Source organism: Phycomyces blakesleeanus (genome assembly GCF_001638985.1).
Source record: "Phycomyces blakesleeanus NRRL 1555(-) unplaced genomic scaffold PHYBLscaffold_4, whole genome shotgun sequence".
Lineage (NCBI taxonomy): Eukaryota > Fungi > Mucoromycota > Mucoromycetes > Mucorales > Phycomycetaceae > Phycomyces > Phycomyces blakesleeanus.
This window is the reverse complement of record NW_017265137.1, coordinates 552,978-580,323: the sequence shown is the minus strand read 5'-3', so window position 1 is coordinate 580,323 and position 27,346 is coordinate 552,978. Positions and strand designations below refer to the sequence as shown.

The 27,346-nt window shown below is 35.5% G+C and overlaps 7 protein-coding genes across 7 annotated transcripts; 3 read left to right on the top strand and 4 right to left on the bottom strand.

Annotated features, from left to right (window-relative positions):
* Positions 1 to 79: 79 nt before the first annotated feature.
* On the bottom strand, positions 80 to 2,786 carry PHYBLDRAFT_60532 (hypothetical protein; the record flags this gene model as incomplete). Its single annotated transcript, XM_018440656.1, has 4 exons — positions 80 to 223; positions 300 to 373; positions 663 to 726; positions 2,583 to 2,786. 4 exons carry the CDS (start codon positions 2,784 to 2,786, stop codon positions 80 to 82), a joined length of 486 nt encoding a protein of 161 aa, XP_018295439.1.
* Positions 2,787 to 3,116: 330 nt separating this feature from the next.
* Positions 3,117 to 3,745, bottom strand: PHYBLDRAFT_60531 (hypothetical protein; the record flags this gene model as incomplete). The annotated part of the gene is made up of 4 exons (XM_018440655.1): positions 3,117 to 3,173; positions 3,216 to 3,323; positions 3,484 to 3,615; positions 3,692 to 3,745. 4 exons carry the CDS (start codon positions 3,743 to 3,745, stop codon positions 3,117 to 3,119), a joined length of 351 nt encoding a protein of 116 aa, XP_018295438.1.
* Positions 3,746 to 8,370: 4,625 nt separating this feature from the next.
* PHYBLDRAFT_164313 (hypothetical protein) lies at positions 8,371 to 9,321 on the top strand (the record flags this gene model as incomplete). The annotated part of the gene is made up of 5 exons (XM_018434986.1): positions 8,371 to 8,409; positions 8,559 to 8,799; positions 8,972 to 9,023; positions 9,121 to 9,136; positions 9,184 to 9,321. 5 exons carry the CDS (start codon positions 8,371 to 8,373, stop codon positions 9,319 to 9,321), a joined length of 486 nt encoding a protein of 161 aa, XP_018295437.1.
* A 4,340-nt stretch (positions 9,322 to 13,661) lies between these two features.
* PHYBLDRAFT_179843 (Not1 transcription factor) lies at positions 13,662 to 17,162 on the bottom strand (the record flags this gene model as incomplete). The annotated part of the gene is made up of 9 exons (XM_018438220.1): positions 13,662 to 13,865; positions 13,952 to 14,101; positions 14,183 to 15,004; positions 15,116 to 15,396; positions 15,493 to 15,694; positions 15,835 to 16,073; positions 16,256 to 16,552; positions 16,822 to 16,886; positions 17,018 to 17,162. The coding sequence occupies 9 exons, from the start codon at positions 17,160 to 17,162 to the stop codon at positions 13,841 to 13,843; spliced, it is 2,226 nt and encodes a 741-aa protein (XP_018295436.1). The 3' UTR covers positions 13,662 to 13,840.
* Positions 17,163 to 17,579: 417 nt separating this feature from the next.
* Positions 17,580 to 18,935, top strand: PHYBLDRAFT_141281 (CCHC-type zinc finger transcription factor; the record flags this gene model as incomplete). The annotated part of the gene is made up of 1 exon (XM_018430556.1): positions 17,580 to 18,935. One exon carries the CDS (start codon positions 17,580 to 17,582, stop codon positions 18,933 to 18,935), a length of 1,356 nt encoding a protein of 451 aa, XP_018295435.1.
* A 3,106-nt stretch (positions 18,936 to 22,041) lies between these two features.
* On the top strand, positions 22,042 to 22,748 carry PHYBLDRAFT_157748 (hypothetical protein). Its single transcript, XM_018433669.1, has one exon. The coding sequence runs from the start codon at positions 22,091 to 22,093 to the stop codon at positions 22,730 to 22,732; it is 642 nt and encodes a 213-aa protein (XP_018295434.1). The 5' UTR covers positions 22,042 to 22,090; the 3' UTR covers positions 22,733 to 22,748.
* An 824-nt stretch (positions 22,749 to 23,572) lies between these two features.
* PHYBLDRAFT_16799 (hypothetical protein) lies at positions 23,573 to 24,952 on the bottom strand (the record flags this gene model as incomplete). The annotated part of the gene is made up of 6 exons (XM_018435776.1): positions 23,573 to 23,653; positions 23,741 to 23,848; positions 23,926 to 24,065; positions 24,229 to 24,280; positions 24,429 to 24,557; positions 24,731 to 24,952. The coding sequence occupies 6 exons, from the start codon at positions 24,950 to 24,952 to the stop codon at positions 23,573 to 23,575; spliced, it is 732 nt and encodes a 243-aa protein (XP_018295433.1).
* Between the last annotated feature and the right edge of the window lie 2,394 nt (positions 24,953 to 27,346).

The window sequence follows — 27,346 nt, the reverse complement described above, 5'->3', positions numbered from 1 at the left end:
TTGTCTATTATCTTTTGACCTGGACCAAAACCAAAGTCACAACCCTTTCAAAATCGGCGGTTGCAACCATAGTTGTCTATTATCTTTTGACCTGGGCCAAAACCAACATCACAACGCTTTCAAAATCGGCGGTGGCAACCACAATATTGTTTTCTTTTTTGATCTGGGCCAAACCCAACGTCACAACGCTTTCAAAATCGGCACAAATACTGATAGCATTCTTCTATTTTATTACCTCTGTAAAATCAAAATCAAAATAATAAAAATTCAGCACTCAAAAATCACACATTATATTTTACTATACTTGTAGTGTCATATATCACCATTTTCATAAGTACACTTCGTATTTTCATATATTTTGAAATATCTTGTTCTGGACCAACGTTTCATTACCTAACACAAAGTCTCATTGTTTCAATCTCTCTTAATCAGTACGCACCATAATTCTCAGCACTATAATATATATATAAATTATTTCTTTCGCACCATAATTCTCAGCACTTCAATATACATATAAATTATTTGTTACACATCATACAATATAAAAAAAATAAACTATTTCTCATACACCACCCCCTTCTATTCCACTGCCCCCCAACTTTTAACATAATACAAATACTCTATCACTAAAACATTCTTATTCCTTTTTATAATAAAATTACTATCACACCAAACTCTTCTTATTCTTGTGTCTTTCACTTTAGTCAAATAAACTCGGTCTCTTTTCTACCCACATATATTAATTATCTTAATGTATTTATTTATTTTTTCTTTTTTTTCTTTTTTTTCTTTTCTTTATATAGATTTATATGTATACTATCTAAGATTTCTATTTGTAATTGACAACAAAATTATAGAAGAAAGATAGAATAAGAGCTGGTTCTATATGTATAGTCTAAAACTCAAGCTCAATCAGTCATATCTTTCCTAGTTTTTGTCATATTATTAAGGTTTATTTTTTATATCCACACACTAGTATGTTTAGTAAAACTGGAAAAAAGAACGTTCAGTTTAAATTGTGTAACGTTACATTTTTTCAGACGTATAAGTATGTTGTAAGTTTTAATTCCAGACACCTCGAATTTTACATGGTTTCTTATGAAAATGAAAAATATACTTTTTTCTGCCATTTTTTAGACTAATACAGTGCAGCAGCTATCAGAACTACAAGTTTCCTTTTTTATTTTGAAGAACCTTATTTTTTAACATATAAACCATTAGTAGAAATCGTACTTTCTACTTATAAAAAAATAATTTAAATACTTTACAACTCAAACTGAATGCTATATTTAGTAATATAGTATATACTTAGTAATGACATACAAGATATTATCTCTAAAACGTTTTCATGTATTATAGTTCAAAATTTATTTATTTTTATTTTATTTATCAATTTATTTTATTTTAATATTATTCAAAAAATAAATGTAACATATATAAATATATATATAATCTATATATAGTCTATATATATAGACTCTAGCGTATACGTTTGAGAAACAAACCCATATATATTTGATCTAGAAATAATTGGTGCGAAGATAAAAGTCGATGTGATAAATCAATAAAAGTAAATTTCGATTCAAGAGTAAAACCAAGTCGGTAGCATATATAAAATTATATAATTGACAATAATAAAATCCAATTGAAACAAGATATAAATTTATTTCGGGTGCAAAACTAAAATCAGGTTGGGATTATATATAAAATTATATTGAGTACAAGAATAAAACAAATTAGGATCAGGTATGAGGTTATTTCGAGTATAAAAATAAAACCAAATCTGGATTAAAATAAAAAAAACCCCAAATCGGGATTATATATAAAATCATATCGAGTGCAAGAGCAAAAGCAAATAGGGTCAGAAATAGAGTCATTCTGGGTGCAATAATAAAACCAAATTGGAATTATATATAAAATCATATCGAGTGCAAGAGCAAAAGCAAATAGAATTAGAAATACAATCATTCTGAGTGCAATAGCAAAATCAAATTGGTATCATATATAAAGTCCTACAAATCCGAACTATGGGCTACCAAACAATATATAACTCCATATATGTTTATGAGTATATGAATCTATATAGTAATAATCATTAGATTTATTTTATTTGTGATCTTTAAAAGATATAAAACTGTTTAGATCCATAATCACTATTCTATAATTGCATATAACAATTTCTTATTACAAAATACCAAACACTCTGTACTCAAAAACTAAGAACCCTATAGAACAATATTAGCAAGCTACTTGAAAATAGACTGTGGACACAAACCCAAAGCTGTTCTAGAACTATATATATTGCCATTGTATTTTGGGTGCACTACTATATATATACTCTTATTCAACACCCACGGATCCACCCACATATTATAAGCTACTATAAATTTTTATATATACTATTGTTAATTTATAATAGGCATGCTGTCATATATATATATATACTCCTATTCAACATATACACGAACACACATACACTCATATACACCCATATACACCAAAACTTACTATACAACCAAGCATGACCAATTGAAAATGAGACTTTCAAGCATATAGTGGTGTCAAAACCGTCTGGTCCGCACCCAATAGTCTCCAAAACCGTCTGGTCCGCACCCAATAGTCTTCAAAACCGTCTGGTCCGCACCCAATAGTCTCAAAACCGTCTGGTCCGCACCCAATAGTGTCCAGGCAGAACTGTATACAAAACCAGTCTTTACTGTGACGCGCCCAAAACAAAAAAAAATCTTTTCAACAACGCTTCGAATAAACTGGTTACGTCCCCTCATTCGGTTTGGGGATCGGCATTCCTCTATACATCCCGTCATTCATTTGGCTAATTGCGATTCCTCTATACATCTCGTCATCCTTTTCACGAATCGGCATCCATAGAATATTGCAACTCACAATAGGCCGAACTCGGAACAATACGAAAAAAGAGCATATTATTTTGTAAAAAAAAACACCACCCAAACACTCTTTATTTTTTCTTTTCTGCGCGCGTTCACTGTATATACGACTCTGAAAATAAAACAAACCCTCATTCAAACCTTTGTGTCCCTATCAACGCCACAATGCTTTCGAAATCGACGGGAGCAACCACAGCATCGTTTTCTTTTTTAATCTGGGTCAACACCATTATTACAACGCTTTCGAAATCGACGGGAGCAACCACACTATTGTTTTCTTTTTTTAATCTGGGTCAACACCATTATTACAACGCTTTCGAAATCGACAGGAGCAACCACAGCATCGTTTTCTTTTTTAACCTGAGCCAACACCAACGCCACAACACTTTCGAAATCGACGGGAGCAACCACACTATCCTTTTCTTTTTTTAACCTGGGTCAACACCATTATTACAACGCTTTCGAAATCGACAGGAGCAACCATAGTTGTCTATTATCTTTTGACCTGGACCAAAACCAAAGTCACAACCCTTTCAAAATCGGCGGTTGCAACCATAGTTGTCTATTATCTTTTGACCTGGGCCAAAACCAACATCACAACGCTTTCAAAATCGGCGGTGGCAACCACAATATTGTTTTCTTTTTTGATCTGGGCCAAACCCAACGTCACAACGCTTTCAAAATCGGCACAAATACTGATAGCATTCTTCTATTTTATTACCTCTGTAAAATCAAAATCAAAATAATAAAAATTCAGCACTCAAAAATCACACATTATATTTTACTATACTTGTAGTGTCATATATCACCATTTTCATAAGTACACTTCGTATTTTCATATATTTTGAAATATCTTGTTCTGGACCAACGTTTCATTACCTAACACAAAGTCTCATTGTTTCAATCTCTCTTAATCAGTACGCACCATAATTCTCAGCACTATAATATATATATAAATTATTTCTTTCGCACCATAATTCTCAGCACTTCAATATACATATAAATTATTTGTTACACATCATACAATATAAAAAAAATAAACTATTTCTCATACACCACCCCCTTCTATTCCACTGCCCCCCAACTTTTAACATAATACAAATACTCTATCACTAAAACATTCTTATTCCTTTTTATAATAAAATTACTATCACACCAAACTCTTCTTATTCTTGTGTCTTTCACTTTAGTCAAATAAACTCGGTCTCTTTTCTACCCACATATATTAATTATCTTAATGTATTTATTTATTTTTATATAGATAGTTCTCATTTCTTTTAGATAAGCAGTATCTATTGCTATATTTTAAGATCTTAAATAGCACAAGACTAATATGTTGTGATACATGTCTGAGTATAAGGTCTGAGTATAATCATATATTCTATTATAATTTTCAATTGGGGCTGGCGTACAATTTATATTTGTGTTTATTTTGATATGACAAAATATTATATAAAAGCTAAATATTTGTATGGCTATATAATAGATCATTATTTTGATTTTGAGTTTTTTTAAATAGGCTAATTGTTATAGTTTGAGTACAAACGTTATTTTTATAATAGTCTATATATATATGATAGAGGCTTTAATACATGCCTACAGCATGTATCTCCAAAGTCTCCGAAGGCTATTAAGGGGCTTCTCAAGCACCTGACAAGACCCAAAAGTTTGTTTAGGATTATCTTATACAGATTGGCCAGAGTTTCCAAAATTAGTAATCATGGACAAAACTTGGTCTACAATTACTAATTTTGGAAACTCTGGCCAATCCGTATAAGATAATCCTAAACAAACTTTTGGGTCTTGTTGGGCGCTTGAGAAGCCCCTTAGAGACATTAATAGCACATAAGAAGTGTATTTATAAAATCTTACCAACTTTAAACTGGAGATATTCTTGTTAATATCTTACTTTGGCTTTTATATGTTCTAAACATTTTTTTTTTCATTTCACATCTTATATTTACATTAGAATTAAGCAAAACATAATCAAGTAAGTAACTATAATATAAGTTTATTAGATGTAATTCATTTTCTAATTATTCTCTTTTAATATTCAATGGTAAATATTTTTTAAGAAGCAAATGTTTACATTGATATAAATATATGAATTACTTGGAAACAACTTTAATTGAAATGAAAGGATAACTACCAGAATTACATGCTAATTTTAATATTTGACATATACCTACTATGCTTGATACATACGTAGATATAAGTGATTGAAGTAAACGAGTTTATTCTAATATTTGACAATAAAATATAAAATAAAATTTGATGGTTTTTGCATTGAAGTATTTAATTTTGACTTTTTAGTTTTTATGAATATATAATATATATTATTGAGTTCAATAAAAGCGATACATTTAATTTGAGACATAGTTAAATACTATGTGAGATAAATAAATAATATAAAATGAATAAATTGTTTTTGTAAGAGTATTATTTATTTTTTAAAGAATATCACATGTACTTACAATAATTAATATATGATTAATAATTATATAAATGTGTGTATTCGCAATGAAGTATTAACATAGAAATATAATGTATCTGTGAGTTATAATTATACGGTTTATATTTTGTTAATGTACCTCTTATTATGATTATATCATCATATAAAATTCAATCACTCATGTACATGAAAAATCGGTGTGTCAGATAATATAGTAACGTATAGACACCTTTGGCTGGAATAAATATGAATATATGTTTTATTCTTTCAGTTTTAATTGTAACTACAGTAGTAGTCAATTCGTTTTTACAATATTGATGTATTATAATAATCAATTTATTTAAATCGCATTAATAATGTCTTCTATAATTTTGATGGAAATAAAATAAATATCAAAGATAATTAAATAAATATAGTCTATGTACTTACTTATAAAACAAATATATAAAAATGATTGAATTTAATAAAATAAAAATAAGAATTATATCATCCTTTTAGCTTTTATTTTCGTTATTACTATTCATTATTTTATTGACCTTTATTATAAGCATACGTTTTTATAATTTATAAAATATACCATGTTTATAATAGTTTAAATAGAATGCTTTCTAGTTTTTAATAAGTTATATGTTTTTTTTATATATTAATATTTCATTGTTTTATTTTTCAATAAATCCTGATATTCCAACATCAACTAAAAATATTAAATTCATAGTTGATAAGATTTTTACTGTTTATTATATTTCAGCTAAATTTATATCAAAATCTTATATAAATCAAGAAAATATATATATTTTATTAAACCTGAAAAGATACAGCTGTAATAATAAAGATATATTTTGTTCTCGGTCTATTTTTATAATTCCCAATCAGAAAGCATATTGCCACAAATGACATTTCATATCAAATCCATGCCTGATAAAATGATATACGTTCTGTCTTTCAATACTACTTAAATGGAGACTAAAAACATCACTTTCCCACTGAAGGAGTAATGGTCGGATTTTCATTTTCGAGCTAATTCACACTCCGAAAGTTCGATATAATTAAAAGCCCGCCGCCTCTCTTAGCCCATTCGTTTTTTATTGTCTCTAGCTCTTTAATGCACTTGCTTTCAGCAAAAACGAATTACTAGAATGCAAGATAATTAAACATTTGGTTGAATTATGTAAAATACAAAAGATATAAATTTGGGTCAATTCAAACTGCGATTATAATTTATTTGTTTTTGGACTTTGTGGTACTTTTTTTTAGACTTGTGCCATTTACCAGCGTACGAGGGAATTGAAAGAAAAATTACTTTTCATAGTAATTTATTCAATTCCGAATGGATATATTTTTCAATTCCCTTGACAATAACATGGTCAAAAACACCATGTAATTATCGAGGGAATTGACAAAATTTCTAAAATAAGAACTCTAGTTACAAAAAAGAATATACTAAATGACCATACTTTAAAAAGCTCATTCTATATAGCCAAAATGAAACAAATCATTAACAAAAAAATAAAAATTGGCAGGGTATTTTAGTAAATATTTAAAAAACAGATGCTGAATAACAATTGGAATTGTATATGACGTGGCTCAATTCCTGCGACACAATTCCCTCGATGCAATTCTCTCAGTGCAATTCCCTCAACAATTCTCTTGTACACTGGTGAATGGCAAAAGTGACGCAATACAAAAAGACAGTGTACTATCTCAAACAAAGACACCTTTTGCTTTTATTTGTTTTTATTTGTTTTTATATCTCAGATTATACGCGACTCCTACAAAAAACTAAACAATCATTTGAACCTCTCTGCCTACATCAATGTTGCAAAACTACTGGAATCGATACCAGCAACCATAGTATTCTTTTCTTTTCTTTCTTTTTCTGTTTTTTTTTGTAATGTGTATCTGTGATAATGTATTTAAAGACGAAGAAGCTAGAGAAGAGCCAAAGCTAATTCAGCTTCGAACTTTGTAATGTCTGATGTAGATGGAGTTGCTATACGATTAAGGACAAATACAACATTAAGCATAAGTTGGAAGTGGCCGCTCGATATGGATATCTAGTATGACAATGGCTATCATGATTCAGAGTATGTATAACATGTTAGTTTAAATAAATAGTGAATATAGTGTCTAATTCAGGGAATATTCTCTGAGTGGCAATGATGGCAAGAATAGCTTGGTGAGTAGTTATATACATATGCATATTTTATTCTCAATTGTTGATATCCCATTGATTTAGACATTAGAGCTTCAATAGTGATAGTGATAGCTATAATGATTGGATATTAGAGTTTGAATGGGATATGTTTCGTAACACGTATTAGCCTGAGAATATATCTAGAGGTCTGCAATATAAAATGCAGTGGATAATCTAGTAGCTGAATTAAATACACCCAAAGCTAACAAATAAGCTAAATTATACCTAGTTGCTAATAGTGTTAATTGTTTCAGATAACAAGCAGTGACAACGTTATGTCAGTGTTATGGGACTCTTTGCAGTCACGGGACAAGTACCAAACGTGAGTACATTAAGACCAAGCTGTAGTTAAAAGAGGCAGTAATTAAATGTTTAGAGAGTCTTGCTCATCTCTATCCTATGAGGAAAAGTGGAATCTCAATCCTTGTCTTGACTGTGAGTACTAGACAAAAACAAATTTTAAATAGCATTGTATATGTTTAGTATATAATGGAGGCAAAAATTTGATCTCTGAAATTAATTGGAAATACTGAAATTAAAACATTAATAAAAAAAGATTTATGAAAAACTTGTATTTCTTTAAGCAGTGATGGAGAGCACAAATATGTTACTTGATCCTTGATAGCATATACATGAAACAAGTATGGGTGTTGGTAATTTGCTCAAAAGCCTTTTATATATGTGGCCTTCTTAAAAGATTATAATGGTAATTCTTTGGTGTCAGCTAGATATATACTCATAATATAAATTGTACAGGACAATCCGAAATCGATATATACCTATAACCCATATCTAAAGCAAAAATATTAGTGTTTAGCATGAAATACGACTGCAAAATCCTGTTGAAACAGTATCAAGTAGTTATTAAAACAAATATATATACATGTATATACTGTTCGAGCCCAAAATCTTGATCATTGTGTTTGTCTGTTTAAAACAATATATAAAAATAATCTGTAGTAATATATATTCAAAGAAACTTGTATATCTGTAATCCATGATGTAGATTTTTGATAGTTGGGGTAGACTAAAAAAAACTGGACGAATTCAATTGGTAGAGAGTAAATGTTCAAGGATACTTGTATATGTGCAATACTATAGGAAGAGTGGAACCTTGGCCATTGGTCCTAATTGTGAAAAGTCTATTGAAATACAGTTGATACAAAGTAAAGATCCAAAGAGACCTGTATACCTGAGACTCTGGATGAAGATCAAAGCCTTGATCAGTTGCACAGACAGTGAAAATGGTAAACAAATTTAACTGATCGAGAGTAATTTCTCAAATATACATGTATACCTTAAACCTTGTATGTAAAGCAGAAAATTGATAGTTTGGCTTTAACTATGTAAATACTAGAGAAATATAATTAATATTAAGGTGATATTTAAAGAGTTTTGTAAACTTGTGAACGTTGATAGTAAATGAAACCTTGATCGTTCATCTTTGCTCTGAAAAGTATAGAAAAATACAGTATGTAGTAACTAAAGGCTCGAAGAGACTTGTATATCTGTGGCCGTGGTAGAATGTTAAAATCTTGAATGTTAGCCTTTACTATTCAAAGCAGTAGGAAAATACAAATGAGAGTAAGTTAATGCTAAAGAAAAATGTGTATTTGTCACTCTGGATGGAGATCACATACTTGATTGTTAGCCAAGACGGTAAAGACACTAGACATATACAAGTAACAGTTAGTGAAAGCATCAAAAATGTCTTTATATCTGTAACACTTGGCGCAGATTGGATCCTTGATTGTTGGTTTGAATGGTAAGAACTATACAGAAATACAATTGATAGTGAGTAAAGGCTCAATGAAATGCTTACATCTGTAACACTGGGGACCAGACTGTCAACCATTGGCTTGGACAATAAGGACATTACAAAAATACAGTCGACAGTAATTAAAGACTGAAAGAGACTTGTATACCTGCACTCGTGGGTGAAGATTGGATACTTGATATTTGGAGTTATCTGTAAAAATACTAGATCTATACAGTTGTTAGGAGATAAATACTCAAAGAGGCAAGAACATCTTTCATTTTTTGATTGATAGCGGGATCTTTATTTTTGGACTTGGCTGGGAAAGCACTTGTAAGATACAACTAGCTTTAAGTAAAAAATCGAAACGACTTGGATACCCTTAACTCTAGAAGGATATTGTATCTTTGATCGTTGGTCTTGATTGTGAACAGCCTATACAGTCACAATTCTCTGAAGGTATGTTTGTAGTCACTATTGTATACTGGCTGAACTATGTTGAGCCCTGACAGTCTATGTCCTGTTTCTGAGTATAGAGAGTGTTGGATGGATGGTCAAGAAAATGTTGGATTATAGTATCTTATTACCGCTGTATACTGTTTTTGGCAGGGCATCTTATATATTGATACTGACGCTTTTTGATATAATACAAGCCTGAAATATTACTAAAGAAGTTGATTTGTATTGAACATGATATATCTTTAACATGTACGTTGGTTAAAAGCGTTCGTGAGACAAACAGTAAAAAAGTTTATAAAAGAATGCTGGTATACTATGGGAAAAAAGAGGTGCTTCCAGGGGTTCACTGTGGTCCACTCAGGAGGTCGTCCAGGTGGGTGTTTTTTGCCTACCCACTTTTTCACCTCTTGCCTGTTATAGATTAGTTTATAACTCTGCTCTTTAACAAATAACCCCCAGAGAAATTTCTTGTGTAGGAATATAGATGTACCTTACATGCCCATATATAGATACAATTATCTGCGATAAATTCTGATCGAAATAAATTGCGGATTTAAAAATGCGTTTTCAAAAAAAAATGGTTCAAAAAAAATTGTGTTTCAAATAAATTGGTTTTTATTTTTTGTTTCAAAGTAGAAAAAAATGCTAAGCTATAGCTACACCATATAATTTATGAGCAGAAATATATAATAAATTAAATCTAGTTATTCTAAGCTAAAGATAGTGTCATGGAGTCTATATCCCTTATAATTCTTGAAGACAAAAGCATCTAAGAGCACCCGTAATAGTGGAGTACAAGAGCAATCTAGTAAAATATAAATATGAATGAGTATTTCCAGTTTAAAAATATAAGTCAAATGAAAGCTTACCTTTGAGTTTGCCGAGATGAATTTCATAAAAGTTAGAATCTCTACAAGTAAAAATGAATAGAAGATGGTTAGTATTCAATTACTTTGTAAACTAGGTGTGCAGGTATTACCTCAACTCATTTTGACCAGATGATGAAAAGGCTAATTGTCAGCTAATGAGACCCAAGATGAATAACTGCATTACAAAGTACAATATTGCTTTTTTATTATACATACCTCAAAAACAAGAATATATAGACACGTTTCCTAAAAAGATAATATACTATATGTAAAAACACATAATGAACAAACTTTTGTCGGTAAAGTAGAGTAAGAAACAATGTAAAGGACGTGATCCCACACTTATTCAAAATCGATTTAAAAAATTCTCATTGGTCTACTGGCTTTTAATATCAATATTGCAACTCATAGAAATGTTTTTAAAAAAAACGCCAAGTCATTCTCTCTCGGTTTGTCTTATTTTTATAAGTTAAAGAGGTATGTTCTAATAGCAAATAATTGAAATTACAGCTGTAACTTATTAAAAAAAATATGTGTATATATTTATATCTTCATTGGGTTGAGTTGTGCCTTAGAAGGTTGCCTTTGCTAGGCATTCTTTACTAATATTATGTAAGAAACAAAAAAAATTGTATATTTTTTCTTATTTGAAATTTTGACAAAGTCGTTTTATATGCTGAAAATCGTTGCCTTTACCAAATTTTAACAGAATTATTTTTTCATTACACAATACAGTCTCCGCATTTCCTTATTCAATGTTTTGTCTTACTTGAACAGCTTTTTGTTGTGATCAAAAAAGTTTGAAGTAGGACCAAACCTTCTTTCCTCCTTTATTTGGAAGAAAAAATATTCAACTCACGAAATTATAGAAAGAAAAATTCTCTAGGCCAATAATATTGTTTGGGTACCATACCCTACCATATTTGGCTTCCAATTTTTGTGGTGGTGGAATTTTCTGTTTCATTTTGATTTTTTTGGTGATTTTTTAATTATTATAGGCCAAAAATGAAGTCACAATTACAAAAAACACCCCTTTTTTCCCGTAGTGGTATATGAAAGAGAGTTGTTTTGCTGCATTCTATTTGGATTGGTCTCTTTCTTTTTTTGGTTCTCTTTTATCTTTTAGTCTTGCCAGCATATATATATATATATTATTTTTCTTTACTTCTTTATTTAATATCTATGCTTAAAATATAGGCTCTGGTTGTTAAAGAAGTTTTACTTACAGTTTGATGGACGTGCTGTGTAGACACTGGCTTTACTTTATTTCTCTTTTTGCCTTTTTTTACTGTGTCCCCAGTCACATCGAGTCCGTGCAGTCCGTGCAACATACTATGTGGTGTGGGCTGAGAGTAGCATTGTTGCAATGTATGTCGAGGCTTAACTTTAGAACGATAGCACTTAAACGAGGACTTCCGATTGGTTAATTATACGCGTGTCAATATATGGGCTTGCTATGGACCCCCCCCCCCCTCCCACATGCTCCCTTTATTTTTATTCTACTTTCTGCAGTGATTCTGTTAACTAGGCTTGTGCTCTTAGACAGCCGCTTGTTGAAACACTATATGTGCCTTTGTGTTAATTTTAGCTGTGCTACTGATATACAAAGTATTAATCGGTTAGTCATTTAACTACAATAAAGAAGTGTAAAGTTGTGTTGATTATAAAGCTTTACTTAAAATCTTGTATATTTTTATTTGTCTTTTTATTATTTGTTTTAAATTCTGTGACTTTATAAGCTTAAGAAGCACCCCCAAAAAACTGCTGCTTATAGCTTTTCTTTTCTTTTATGTGAAAGACCCCCCTTTTCTTCGAGCCTTTTCAGCAGTGCCTTGAGTTAATAAAGACAGAATGCAGAAATACTTCCCTGAAATTAGAGTATTGGTTGTGCTTTAGTAAGTATTGACTAACTGACTATTTAAACTCGTTGGTGTCTCAAGCTAAATCATCATTCTTAGCGAAACATAAAGTAAAAAGAAAAATAAAGGGGTCTGGTCTAATGTCTGCCAATCAATCTTGGTTTGTATAGCTTAATAAACCAATCGTAGTCCTACCCGGAAATTAATACAATATGACCCACTTGTCTGAAACACTTTTCATTTAGATATTTAGATATTCATTATTCTATCAATACTTATAGCTATTCATATAAGTTACATTATACACTATGCAAAAAGTAGTGGTGTTTACGATGGTGTTAGCTTGGTCATGGAAAGATCAAGCTAGTAAAATAACTAATTTATAAATCACCTTTTAAATTTTCTGCCTCTTTACTCTATCATTTGGTGTGGACAGATTAAAATACTCCAAAAAAACTTGAAATGGTCTTAGTCAATTGTATTAAATTGTGGGTTTTTTTAGGCCATCCGCCCTGTGGCATATTTTTTCCACCAAAGGGATGATGTTTTTCTCGATCCAATTGGAAATGAAAGAAGACTGGCCAGTCAGAATTATTTGAACTTTTTAGCCTGTCCACATCAACTATATCGACCTTGACAAACTCCACAATCCAGAACGGATAGTGTATTTGACAACGAACCTGGAAATGGCTCATCCCAGGAATATAACACCCACCAGACACTCGTACACTTCACACTACTCCAGTGGCAACCAATCATTAACAAACGGAGATCTTTAAATTAGAGAACTAAATATCTATATAAACAGCTATGATTCTATTTTTTAAATTAAATAAAAGCTCTCTCGCAGTACTTATTGTGGCCTGTTCAGGTCTATTTCTTTAGCCTAATATTCATTCCAGCTTTGTGGCAATTCGTGTATTTTATTTGGAAGGTGTCTTCAAATTATTACGTGAATGTAAAAGGGACCTATCTGTAATATTAAAACACTTAGCAAAATCCGAGATGAGGTAATATATCAGGAAAAAATAAATGTATTTTTTATATGATAGATTTCTGTAGGACTTTATATCTATCTGTTTATATGCCTTTATCTTGAAGAAATCCATATATTGAAACATAAGTAACCGTGTTTCAAAAAAAAAGAAACAAAAAAAAACATTTTTGTTGTTGTTTTGTGCTTTTTTTTTGCAAAATGGAATTAAAGGCGTCTATTATTTACACGATTGCGCCAAATACACAACGTCTAAGTTAGAAAGAAAGAAAATGTTTAAATAAAAATAAGAGAAAAAATGTGGCAATTATAATAAATTCTAAGTTGGTGCTGGTAGTTGGAGTTGGTATTTTAGACAGCAGTACGTTTTATCGACCTATTGAAAATAATAATGAGTCATTGTGCCTTTATTTATAGAGGCCTATCTCTTCCATGTACACACACATACAAAGATATATTTACCTTGACACATTATCAAACAATCGTTCAATATCTGGAGAGCACCGCACAAAGTCATATTCCCAAAAGGTTGGCTTCTTAATCAGCTCGATGAATGTAGCCAATAAACCCCATGGATGAGGTCGGTTAACGATCAAACGTTCCAACAATACCCTAATCATATTCTTCTTTCGTAAATATTCCATTCTCTCTTTACCCATTATTTTGTAAACCACATATTTCCATTTTGCATACCTTGTAATTTGTTCCTTGATCATCTCAGGCTGCTCTTCAAAGAGGTACAAAAGAGCTGTACTGAAGAAATACGTGTGGCTGTTGGGGTATCTCAGATGATCAACAAGTGAATTGAGCAAGTAGTATGTGCCCTGAGGTGACATTCTGGACAATAGATACTTGTAAGCACGAACGCTTGGATTTTCCGCAATACTACACTCCTCCAATGCAGTCTGAGACCCCAAATAGAGCACAAATGCAGTCAACAGGTTCAAATCGTACCCCTCGCTTGTCTTTAAAGTCTCCAGTATATTCTTTCCAAATACAGCCAGACCTTCTTTTTTGCACACATAACGATCCACGCTCTCGTCCAAACGTCCGTTGTTCATCAATATCTCGCTGTAGCTCATCACTACTAAAGGTTCCTGTCTGGATTCTGGCAAGGAAGATAGACACAAGTCGGGAGTGAAAGGATCTGGCAGGTGCATCACTCTGGGAAACGCACTCAAGACAAGATTTCGAAGTTGGATACATCCATGTGGAATGCACTGCGAAAACACCATGTAGTTGTCACTAAGGAACTCTGGGAAATCGTGTAGCAAGACTACCAGGAAACGCAATGTGCCACGATAAAAGGCACGTGTGGCTCGTTGCAGAACACGGGTCTCGAGCAAAGGACGCAAGAACCTCAACAGTACCAATACAAGCTTTTGGCAAAGTGCCCATCCCTGGGTGTGGTTGGCAACAAGTAGCTGAGGAACAAACGTACGGTGAGACAGTAGTTGGAGCCAAGAAAATGCGAATCCGGGAAAGTTCAGAGGTTGAAGCATGTAAAGCGTATCGCTATATACATAAGTCAAAGTAAAAAAAAAATTAATAAAAAAAAACTCTATTCAGCTGAAGAAATGTCGCCTTCAATTGTTTTGCTTTAAGTTGATTAGTAATTTGTTTTACCTATATGCCAAGATGATACTTGATTCAATTGACTTATTCTTGAGCTTGTTGAGCTCGCAAAACAAGGAAGACAAAATTCTCAAGAATGGTTTTTGGTTAAAATTGACTTGTCTCTTCTCGTGGTGTTGTGCCAAGACCAGAGTCACGACCGAGAGTGCGTGGCTCACTAAAGTCACTTTGGCCTTCTTGTCGTCCTCGCCAGTCTCTAGTCGGACCATGTATGCGACCAGCTTTGCGTAAGAGTCGATCAGTTGGAGCGCCCTTCTTCTAAACGATGCACTCTGTGTTTTGAAAGACAAAAAGTGGTGTACGCACGTCTCTGTGCACAGGCGAAAAAAAAAGCATCGATCGTTCTGATCCCTGGTCGTATTGAGTACCTTTGTGGCCAATTGAGAGCACAATTGATCAGTAACCATAGGATGCTGGCAGAGTCTCATCCACTCTGCCAACAAGAGCCGAAGTTCCAGGCAACCTTGTCCACTACTCCCAATGTAACCACCGCCACTATCATTTGTCTTTTTCAGATCAAGATATGGTGCCTCTACTAAGTTCCCAAGATCTGTCATCAATGCAATAACACTTGTAAACCAAGTTGAATATAAGTATTATTTTTTAGGATAATCGCCCAGTAATTTCGAGTTTGTGTAAAGATAAAAATATATATGCGCTTGTGTATGTAGATATATGTATGTATATATTGATTGTTGTTGTTGCTGTACCTCGCCGTAGCTTCCTCTTCTTTAACCAGGACATTGAGTGCTGCCAGAGTAAGGGCGTGATCTTCTAGGAATGTAACCGGGCTTGGAGACAACAGACACAATCTCACCAAATCAGCTGCAAAATCGATAACCCCGTCTGCCTTGTTTTGGATCAACTTTGCAGTCTGACCATCATAGATTTCTAATGGCAGCATTTCGTGGCGCAGTAACATTGCAATTACCGGTGCATTATATTTTCTCTAAAGACCAAAAACACAGTTAATCATTTAACCAAGCAATCGAACAATTGAACAATCAAACAATCAAGCGACCAATTGATTTTTGTTTTGATTTGATTTGATTTGATTGATTAATTCACAATAATGATACTAAAGTATTATAGCATCGCCCAATGATAAGATATATACAATATGTTGCTTACTTCATCATCCGCATATACAATCCAGCTCAATGCTTCTTTACCAACATGGACTGATAGTTCAAACAAGGACTGTAAAAACCCAGTGTATGCCTCTAGGGCAAATGGTGTTTGACTCTTGTAAAGCATATAAACCACCTTTTCCACAAATGTTTGCATGGTCTGTAGCAGGTTGGTGCTTTGAGAGATCACTAACGGGATCTGACGCATCAATAGACAAATGTCGTGGTTTGGTGGCAAAAGAGCACATGAAGGCATTGGGCATTGTCGGATCAATCGATCGAGTTCGAGCAACATTTGCTACAATGTATTTTATAGAGATTCAAAAAAAAACAATTGTTAGTTCTTGTTAAACTTTTTATTATCATTTTAATATCATTAATACATATGTGTGTGTATTGTATTAAATCATTGTTATTGTTATTATTATTATTATCAATAAAATATTACTATTACACTCTTATGAATTACATTCCATATTATTCACTATATTTATATTATGTTCTTTTCAATTGTTTCATCCTCATCTTTTTCTTCTTTCTTTCTTTCTTTCTACTTTGGTATCTTACTTCTAGTTTTGCCATAAGGTTCTCGTTGAAACTAACGGTGGGTAATAGTGGTGCGTTTAAAAAGTCTAAATTGTACATTTCGATCGTTTTTGTTGTTGTTGTTGTTGTTGATTATTTGTTTTGTTTTGTTTTTTGGTAAGTTTAATAGAATATATATATGTGTGTGTCTATTGAAATATTTTTATTATTTCTTTACCAGACTCGGGACTAAATGTGGTTTGAATGGGTGGTTGTGGCGATGGAGGATGAGGAACGGCTGGTTGTGAGTTAACAGGTTTATGAGCGAACATGTCGTAAAGCTTAAGTTTAGAGTAAGGAACAGAATAATTTGGTGAAGGCATAGGAAATATTTGTTTTTGTGTTTGTTTTTGTGTTTGTGTTTGTGTCTGTGTCTGTGTCTGTGTCTGCCGGTGGTGGTTGTGTATGTCTGCCTATCTATCTGCCTGTCTGCCTGTCTGGCTGTTTGCCTGTCGGTATTCTTTTCTATATAAATATATAAATGTATATAAATGTATATATACTTTTATAGATAGATATATAGATATATAGATATTTATATATATATATATATAATAGTCCTTGTTGTTGTTGTTGTTATTGACAAAGGAAGGTTGTGAGTGAGCGATAAAATAAATAAAAGGGTTTTGTATATATTTTTTTTCTTGTACGTCTTTTAGGCGGAGATGTGTCAAGATTATATTTTACATACCGAAAAGTCTGACTTTATATGACACAATACCGACAATTACAACAGCTTCATGGCTCTTTCCACTAACACTCCGGAACCACCAGGGGTCAAAAACCCCTCCACCACTGGCTCATCTCCACCATTGGCAACCTCATTCACACCAATCTCACCTACTCTGACACCACTATACTCACAAGTAGCTACACAGAATGCACCTCCACTCACCGAAAAGCAACCACATGTTATCTTTAGCTCTACAAATAACACAACCCCACGTACCTGGCGTGTAGGGTCCTCTAAGTTCTCTGTATTCTTTACCGCCCCACCAAAAACGTCACCCAACTTCGACCCTTTCTGGAGAGCCCTTCTCGCAGCTTACCCTCGCGAAGTTAACATGGGAATCACTCTTGGATCTCGCTATTCCCCTGATACATGCGAGCTCCACCTGGCTACCAGTGCTGACTGTGAGAGAGCGTGCTCTCATCCTTTGGTAGTCGGCGTTTCATCTTTTCCCGCTCAACCGGCTGTTCCCATTGGCACAATTGTTCGCCGTGTTTTCCTGACCAAGCTTCCTCGTGTCCCCTATCCGGAACTTGCTACACAGCTCACGAAATGTATGTCTCCTTTTGGTAAAGTGCGTGAGATCGCCGTTCACGAAACGTATGGGTTTTTTGACGGCTCTGGATATGTTGTCCTTGCCAACACCCCCACTGACGAGGTGCCATCCGATTCCCTGACGTACCAAATAGCATACGACGCTACGCAAAAGATACTCGGTAAGTGGCCTTCGATGGGCTCCCACTGCACTTATTGCAAGGAAATGGGACACGAAGTCACCCAGTGCACTAAGCGCCCAGCCGAAACCCGAACGTGCTTTGGATGCAACAAGATCGGCCACCTGCAAGCCAATTGCCCGCACTCCTCCGATCCATCCAAGACTTCTAAGACCTCAAACAAGCGATCCCGTCACCCCCACCGCAACGTTAAGCTCGATCGACCTATCCGCGAGCCTAAGCCTCTGATTCCGACTGCACTCTCGCTCACCTACGGAGGATCCGAGGCTTCCAAGCACAATCCGCACAAACCTGCTTTGCTTGAGTCTGCAAAACTAACCCTACCGGCAACCCTCCCTGCCATCACGACAATATCTGCGACAACCACGTCCTCCGGCCCTCGTCCCCGAAGTCGTTCTGTTGACACTCCTGTGAAGGGCTGGGACGATGAGATAGACGACGACATGATCACTGACTTCACGGATAGAGTCGAGGCTCGGACTCTCCGTCTTCAGAATGCCTCTCGCCTCTCTCATCTCCGGTTTTCTCGGACAGTACGTCCAATAGGCCGCAACACATCCCTCTCACCTCCTCGCTTCACTCCCCCACATAGCAAGAAAGCCCTCGACGCAGAGGCCAAGATTAACCAATGATAAAAATAGGCACAATGAACTGTAGGGGTCTACCCAAAGTTGGACACCCTGAATCACGCTCCTTTTTTATACGCCACCTACGCTCTCAGGGAATTGATATACTAGCCCTGCAAGAAACCCATGCCTCCTCTTCTATGCTTCAAGACACTTTTGACCAACAATTTCGGTCATCTTCATCTTTATGGTCGCCACACTGTGGTGTTGTATGCCTCTCCCCCCATATTATTCTCACAGACCCTTTATTTAGTCCTTGCGGCAGGTGCATCATTACAACTGTCACTCATACTGACAATAAATTTTCTCCATTCAAGATGGGTGTCATCTATGCTCCCGCCTCTCGAACTCCCCGCTATGATTTTCTTTCTTCCTTACTGTCGACACCTGACCTCATTCCATCCAATCCTTCCAACTTCATTTTATTAGGTGATTTTAACCATGCCATTCACTCTAACTACGCTCTCGGACGTCGTGCCCCACTAGCGTGGCTCCAGTTTCTGGACAACCATATGATTGACTGTGTCACTCCTCCTGGCCAGAACCCACAACCCACCTTTCATCGCGCCTTGTCTTCCACTACAATCGACTATATTCTTGCCTCTCCTGATCTTCACCCTCGCACTACTGACTCCCAGGTGAGATATATTCACCAAAACTGGTCCGATCATTGCCTGTTGACCGTCCGCTTGGCTCTCCCTTCCACCCAATCCTCTGGTAAGGGACTTTGGCGTGCTAACCCCCGACTTGCCAGGTTGACATCTTTCTGCACCGACCTCAACACTCTTCTATCCACCCTCATCCCTGCCCTTCCCGCAAACCTCTCTCCTCAAGCACGATGGGACTCGATAAAGAGCGAAGTCATACGCTTTATCAAGTGTTTCTCTCGCCACCTCCGACCCTCTCTCACCGACCTGGAAGCAAGCCTGCAACAACGGAGAGACAGACTAATACACCGTTTTCGACACCAGCCTGCACAGAATTTTCAGCTGCCTATTGTTGAGCGGCTTCTGCAGCAAGTCCAACTTGAACGAGTGGAGATCATGTCCCTTAGGGCTGGGAAACACTGGCGGGAACAAGGTGAGACCTCTGCTGGATATCTCAAGCGCACCATCGCCACTCGTCAGTCACGCAAGTCAATTGCCAGCCTTTGCCACCCTGCAACAAACGAAATATGTTCCACCCCCGAAAAGATGACCGAAGCAGCTGCCGCCTTTTATGAAGGCTTGTATACCCCGGACCCTATCGACCAATCTGCTCTGGACGACCTGCTCTCTCACCTGCCTTCTGACCTTGGTCTGTCAGAAAGTCGGCAGACTGCCCTCACTCGTCCTCTGTCATTGTCTACTATTCGCTCTGGTGCGTCGCGCACTCCAACCTCTAGCAGTCCCGGTCCCGATGGCTTACCCTACGAGATCCTTCGCTTGATACTAGACCACCCAGTATGTGGTGATCTGGTTTCGGAAGTCTACAACGACGCCCTATCAAAAGGCATTTTTCCGGAATCCTGGCAATCCACCTGCGTTTGCCTGCTCCCAAAAAAGGGCGATCTCACCTCTTTGAAGAACTGGCGCCCAATTGCCTTGATCAACACCGATGCCAAGGTATTTACCCGATTGCTGAATGCTCGCATGATTCCCACGGTCACTTCACTTGTCTCTCCTTACCAGACAGGGTTCGTTCAGGGTCGCTTCATCGCCGATAATGGAATGCTGACCAGGCTGGTCATGGCACAAGCCGCCAAGGACGGATCAGCTGGTGTTGGACTTCTCCTCGATCAGGAGAAAGCATATGATAGAGTACATCCGGAATATTTTCGCCAAGTACTGACACACTTTCGATTTCCCTCCTCTCTTGTCACCTCGATCTCTAACCTCTTCTTTTCTACTAAATTGCAAATAAATGTGAATGGCTTCCTCTCGCGCCCTTTGCCTCAATCTCGGGGACTACGCCAAGGGGACCCTCTCTCCCCTATACTGTTCAATCTAGTTTTTGAGCCTCTACTACGACGAGTGATCCATGACCAGTCCTTCTCGGGCTTTCAACCATCTGTTCCTGCTGGTCTTTCTCCTCTGTCACCGATCAAACTCCTTGCGTACGCTGATGATTTACTTGTTTTTCTTTCTGACACAGGGCAGTTGTCTCGCCTCCACTCCCACCTCAACACCTATGCTGCGGCTTCCAACGCCCGCGTAAATCTTCACAAGACGCAGGCATTTTCACTTTCGGGCTCACCCCTGCCAGACTGGCCCTCACATCTACGGACCCACAATATTACGGATTGGCATGACCGGACCTCCTCCTCTTCTCTTCGCTATCTGGGATATCCAATTTTCTCCTCCATTGCCCAACGAGACTCATTTGGCCAGGCCCTTCTTTCTAAGATTGAGAATAGCTGTATTCTACACGGCTCACGCACCCTGTCCTTCCGCGGCCGTGCCACTGTCATGAACTCTCTCATTCTCGCCCAACTTTGGCATGTCTTGCGCGTAGTATCCTTCCCCGTCTCTTTTCTCGAAAAAATACGCACTCTGATGCGCCGTTTCTTCCGCTTCCGTTCGTTCCCCCCCATTGCTTTGGACACCCTCTGCCTTCCTCGCTTTCAAGGTGGTCTTGGCATCCTCGACCCGATTACACAGCAATGCGCTCTTCAGCTTCGTTGGCTCAAGCCAATAATCCAGAACCCATTGGGTCCCCGTGGTTTGGTCCCCAAATGGATGGCTTCTCTCCTTCGCACTGAGAATACGGATTGTGATCCCCTTCTACTTTGGATCTTCCCAGACTCTAGACCTCGCACCCATCGCTCACTGGATTCGCCTCTTCATCTTGTCCTGAAGGCCATGGACCACCTCCCGCACAAGTTTGACGACGTCCTCACGAATCTATCCACGTGCCTTATGTTGCCCTTGTCCTCCATGGTTAATAGCCCTCCCTCTCATCCGCCCTACCGACAATCTTGGCGAGACCTGAAGGTTAACCACCTATACCAAATTGATCATAATTTGGACGTCCTGATGCCCATTGCCCCTGCTAGACCTCTTCCTCGATTTATCACTCTTAATCGTATCCTGCAAAGACTTCTCGACCGTTCACTTGTGGCTCACCCTATCCTTTTCAGAGCTTGTATTCCTACATTCATCCTAGAATCGCGACATTTGGATATGCCTCCTCGAGATGGGTCCCCCTTTGACTTTGATCCCTTCATCTCTGCTCTGGTCCTCGGCAAACCTTGGTCACGCTTGTCCACGCGCTCTTACCGGCTGACCTGTTCTCATCATCATGCTAATGCTCAACCACTTAGCCCCCATCTTAGCCCTCGCCAACTGCACTCTTTCTGGTCTTTCGCACTTCCTCACCGGGCCCGTAATGTTTGGTTTCGCGGCTTACACAACAAACTATCGTGCCGAGCTCTTCTGCACCACATTATGCCCTTCACTGTTTCTTCACCTCTCTGCAATATCTGCCAGATGTCAATCGAGACGCAAGAGCATTTTCTTCTTTCTTGTCCTTTGAAATCTGCGGTGTGGTTAGGCATTTGGTTAGAATTTTTCGGCACCGTCCCACCACCTTCTGCACTTTCCTCGGCATTCACATCCTTTCTCTTCCCTCCCACGCTGAACCCCAGTATTCCAGCCGCCTCGGTTTTCGGACTGACCATCCTTGCTATCTGGGACCACCATTGGGCACTCCACTTTAACTCTGCTCCCTTTTTACCTTCCTTGGTTCTTGCCACTGCTAGGAAATCAATCTCCCGCATCTGCTCAGAGCTCGAGCTTGACTCCGCTGACTCTTCCCTCGCATAACACCACATTAACATTTTAACAAAAAAAAAAAAAAAAAGTTTAAATCACACAAAAACAAGTCAAAAACCAAAAAGCCAAAAACATCAAATAACCCCCATAAACCCTCAAAACAAATGTTGTAATTTTCTCTTTTGCCCTACTCATTCAGAGAACTTTAATAAATCTGAGCCTGTCACAGCTCCATACAAACAATTACAACAGCTTTTGTGTCAAATGCTTATTTTTGCGCAATAATTTGCTACTTCTCGAAATATAAAACGCATTTATTAATTATTATTACGCCATGGCTAACTGGTAATCATTTGCTCATTCATACTTTAAATTCATCTGAGCCTATCAACAATTCCGTACACATTTGTAACCATTTATGTCATTTAAATATTCTCCCGTGAATATCAAATAAAAGAATTTTCTCTAGCAAGTTTTTTTTTGATAATAATACTAATTTTTTTTGTTTGTATGGAGCTGTGACAGGCTCAGATTTATTAAAGTTCTCTGAATGATATATAATACTAAAGATGTTTCTTTGTATCGTTTACCATTTTGTCGTGAAGTAACATCGAGTCACAAAGCTTAAAATGAAACAGAAATCACAAAAAGAATTAGGGGACTTCTGTTTCAAAAAAAAATATGTATTTAAACTTGCTTATTGCTGACGTATTCTTATTTGTTTAAGTTTCGAGCAAAATATACTTGACTGCACAAATGGTTCAAGAACAGGTTAATGATGGTGTATATATATATGTATATATTTATGTTTATGCTTATATTTATGTATGTGTACAATTTTTATTTATTTTTGAAGTTGTCATATATTTTCTTCCTTTTCTTTTACGATCTTTATTTCTTACGCTGAGCAGCCCACTTGTATACTGCCAATCCATGCTTGTCCACACCCACCTTAGTCTTCTTGCCCTTTTGCTATTTATGCAATTTAATTATAAAAATGTTAAATATCTCCTTTATTAACTTAAGAATATGTATATATTTTTTTGATTTTTTTTTTACCTGAAGAGCTTTTTGTATCTGCAATTCACGTTCCACCCGAGCAAGTTCTTCCTCACGCTTTGATCTGGATGCCAATTCCATATATTTCTTTTCTCTTTCACGCTTGAGCTCCTACATAATCAATCATTTCGCTTAGTCCCTTCATCGAGCCGACTCCACCAATTAAAACGAGAAAACTAATAAACCAAACTGACCTTGATCTCCTTTTTGTCCTCTAGATTGGCAAATGTTGTCTTTCTCAGTGTATCGATACGCGGCCGGTTGAATTTACGGTTAACAAGTTCAGGGAATGTATCGAGATGTTTAGCAGGGTCGAACTGTTTTACTACACAAACAATACATGTAAGAAATTCGATCCAAAACCATAATCTAGCCATAAAAACTCATCGACTCATCCACACGCACACACACGCACACACACGCACACACACGCACACGCACACGCATATACACTCTCTTTCTCTCTTTCTCTCTTTCTCTCTTTATACCTTGCTTCTCAGAATCCACAAATACAATATGATTTGTCTTTTTCTTGACTGCCTGTTCATCTTCCTCTTCATCATCTTCATCGTCCTCGTCTGCCTCAATCTCATCGTCCAAGAAATGAATTGACTCTTGTAATTTTTCCATTTTCTATTCATTCTTTTTTGTATCAATAAAACCTTTCTTGTCTTTTATATATATACACCAATGTTTTTGTGCTTACCTTTTTACTAATATCCCGCTGAAGTTTAATATAGTTTTTGTCCTGAGACTTCATTAACTGAATCATCTCATGAGGCAGCTGTTCATTACGTTCTTTAATGTGAACACCACCCTTTTTGTTTGTTTGTTAAAGAATGAAAAAAAAGAATAATAGTAAGAACCAAGAATAAGTGACAATTTACACCAATTATGTTTTATTTTTCATTTATTCATTTATTCATTTAGTTATAGTCTTGTCTATATATTAAATACATGTATTTTTTGAGAAATATACATTTATGTTACCTTTGTTTTGGAGTTAATCATCTTAAAGTAGAATTCATCGGGATTTCTAAACAAGGCCTTGTCTCGCAGAGCCTTGAGTCTGTTTTGTTTGCTGTGGTAATCTTTGGCACGAAGCTTGTAATCTTTCTTCTTTTCTAGCAAACCGAAATGCTGACGGCCGGCCAACTGGCCACGCTCTTTATGATTGCGTCGCTGGACTGAATTGCGAAGTGTCGAAGACATGTGGAAATTGAATTAAAGAAGAAGAAGAGAATGAATCGATCGTCGGTTTTTAGGCGGGATTGCTAAGGTTTTCTCAATCTGAGCAAAAGAACAAGTCACATAAGCCACCGCAAAGGGGTAAAATATGGAAGAATAAAAGAGAGAGAGAGGAAGATCTTTGCATTCAAAGTAAATATTTAAACATCCGCCAGTTCTTTTGAATTTTCTCTTTCTCTTTTTACTGTTGTTGTATGTTATATACTGTATAGCAATTATATCTTCTTTGATAACCTCAAAGCCAAGTAGTTATGGTTTTTGCTTACTATTCTGTTCGCTAGTGGTAAATACTCTTGTATTAAATAATTCCTAGAAACCAACATCTGATATTTATACGAACAGTACTGGAGCAAAAAAAAGGCTAGGAAAAATATCCTTCTTAAGTCTCTCCCCTTATTTTTTTAATAGTAGCATATAATTTAATAATAGAATAATTGTATATGTATATATCACTTGTTGATTCTAATAGCGAAGGTACACAGTCAATTTTAAAAAGCTTTCTTAGATTATCAAGGCTGTTTTTATAAAATAAAAAAAAAACTAATAAAAGATCCATAAAAGAACTACTGCTAAATTTTCAACCTTTGATCAAAGAGAAAGTTAAACCTTTGAAGAAGCCCTTTATTTTGCTTTAAAACATCCCTCCCTCTAAAGATAAATAGAATATCCAATTGATTTATTCTAGCCCTCTTTAATTACGCTTTATTTTCAACAAACTGAGGGCTTGCTTTGATTAGATTAAATTAGATTCGATTCTATACACACGTATTTTATTTATACATATTAGCAACAATCCCTTTTATCTATCCTCTACTTCCTTCCTTCCTTTTCCTCTTCTTTCTATTCTGTTTTTTCTTATACAACAATATGTATTCAGCAAAAGCAACAACAGCAACTAAAAGACAGGGACTTTATTTATTCTTTTATTAAATTTGCACATTAAATCTAGGATCAAAATATTCGAATGAAAACAATAACAATTGGGCAACTATCTTTTTGAGAAATGTGTTGCGAATTTAATAAAACTTACAACACCCGTCTAACAATTATTCATTTCTTGTTTTTGAGCATAGATTTATATATTTAGACAGAAACTAATATGATATTTATAAAAATAAATCTTTTACTTGAATATTAATATCGGTTGATATGTATGTATCTATGTATTTATTTAATTATTTTCAGAGAAATAATTTGTATGCATTAATGAATCAAGAAACTCGTGTGTTTTAAATTTAATTTAATTATCTTTGTGAATAGCGAATGTACTTTAATCAATACTATAGATCCAGTTTCCCTTAAATAATAATAATGGTAGTCAAAACAAAACGAAACGAAAATAAAAATAAAGGGAAAGAAAGGGTATAAAACGATTTGTTGTTATGGGGTTGTATTAATACATGAATTCTGTTGTAATATCTGGATTTCAGACTAATAATTATAATTCATCTATTATTTGATTTGACCTTTTGGTTTGTAAGCTTTTTTTGATCAAGCCAAATGAAATGGCCCTTGTGTAAACGCACCTTTAGAAGGAGAAAGAAAGGAATAAAGGAATAAAGGGGCTTCAAAACCCTTCAAATATATCCCAAAGGGTCCGTGCAGTGCAAATAAAGCAAATCATTTCCAATAGAATTAGAAACGGCACAAAAAAAAGCTTGAAAGAATAATAATAAAAATCAAAAGGAGAAGGAGTAGGATGAAGAAGAAGGGAGGCTTTAAGAGATAAAGAAACAGAGATAATAATTATTATTATTCAAAAAGAACGACTCTAATGAAAAATATTTTATGATTAGACGATTGTAAAGATAATAAGAAGGATACTAATCTAGCTGCTTAAGCCTTTTAGAATGTTGTTCTTAAAGGTATCTTGAATAGATTTTATTCTTGTTTTAATCAATGCAAATATCAAAGAGGATAGGTTAGAAAGGGTCATGGATTCAATATAACTTTATTTGGTTTCATCATTTAGCAATTATGAAAATTCTAAAAACGAGGAACAAGAAGGCCACAAAGGATATCGGTCTCCTATTTTTTTTTATCTTTAAAAAAAAAGACGAAACCATAATACTAATACTAATAGTATCAGTATTAATATTAGTAAACATAATATAAAATAATATAATACTAGGCAGTAGAGGGGTTTTGGCTACCTTTAGTTAAAATTATGAATAATTTCTCTCAATATCCTTCCCTGAAATATGAGGGATAACTATCGCTTTCTATAGTTTATGGAATGCATTAAAAAAGTCTACATAATACAAGGTATCCAAAGAACGATTGTTATTCTTACTGTTATCACCATCATAATCATCATCATCATAATCATAATCATCATCATCAGCAATATTATATTAT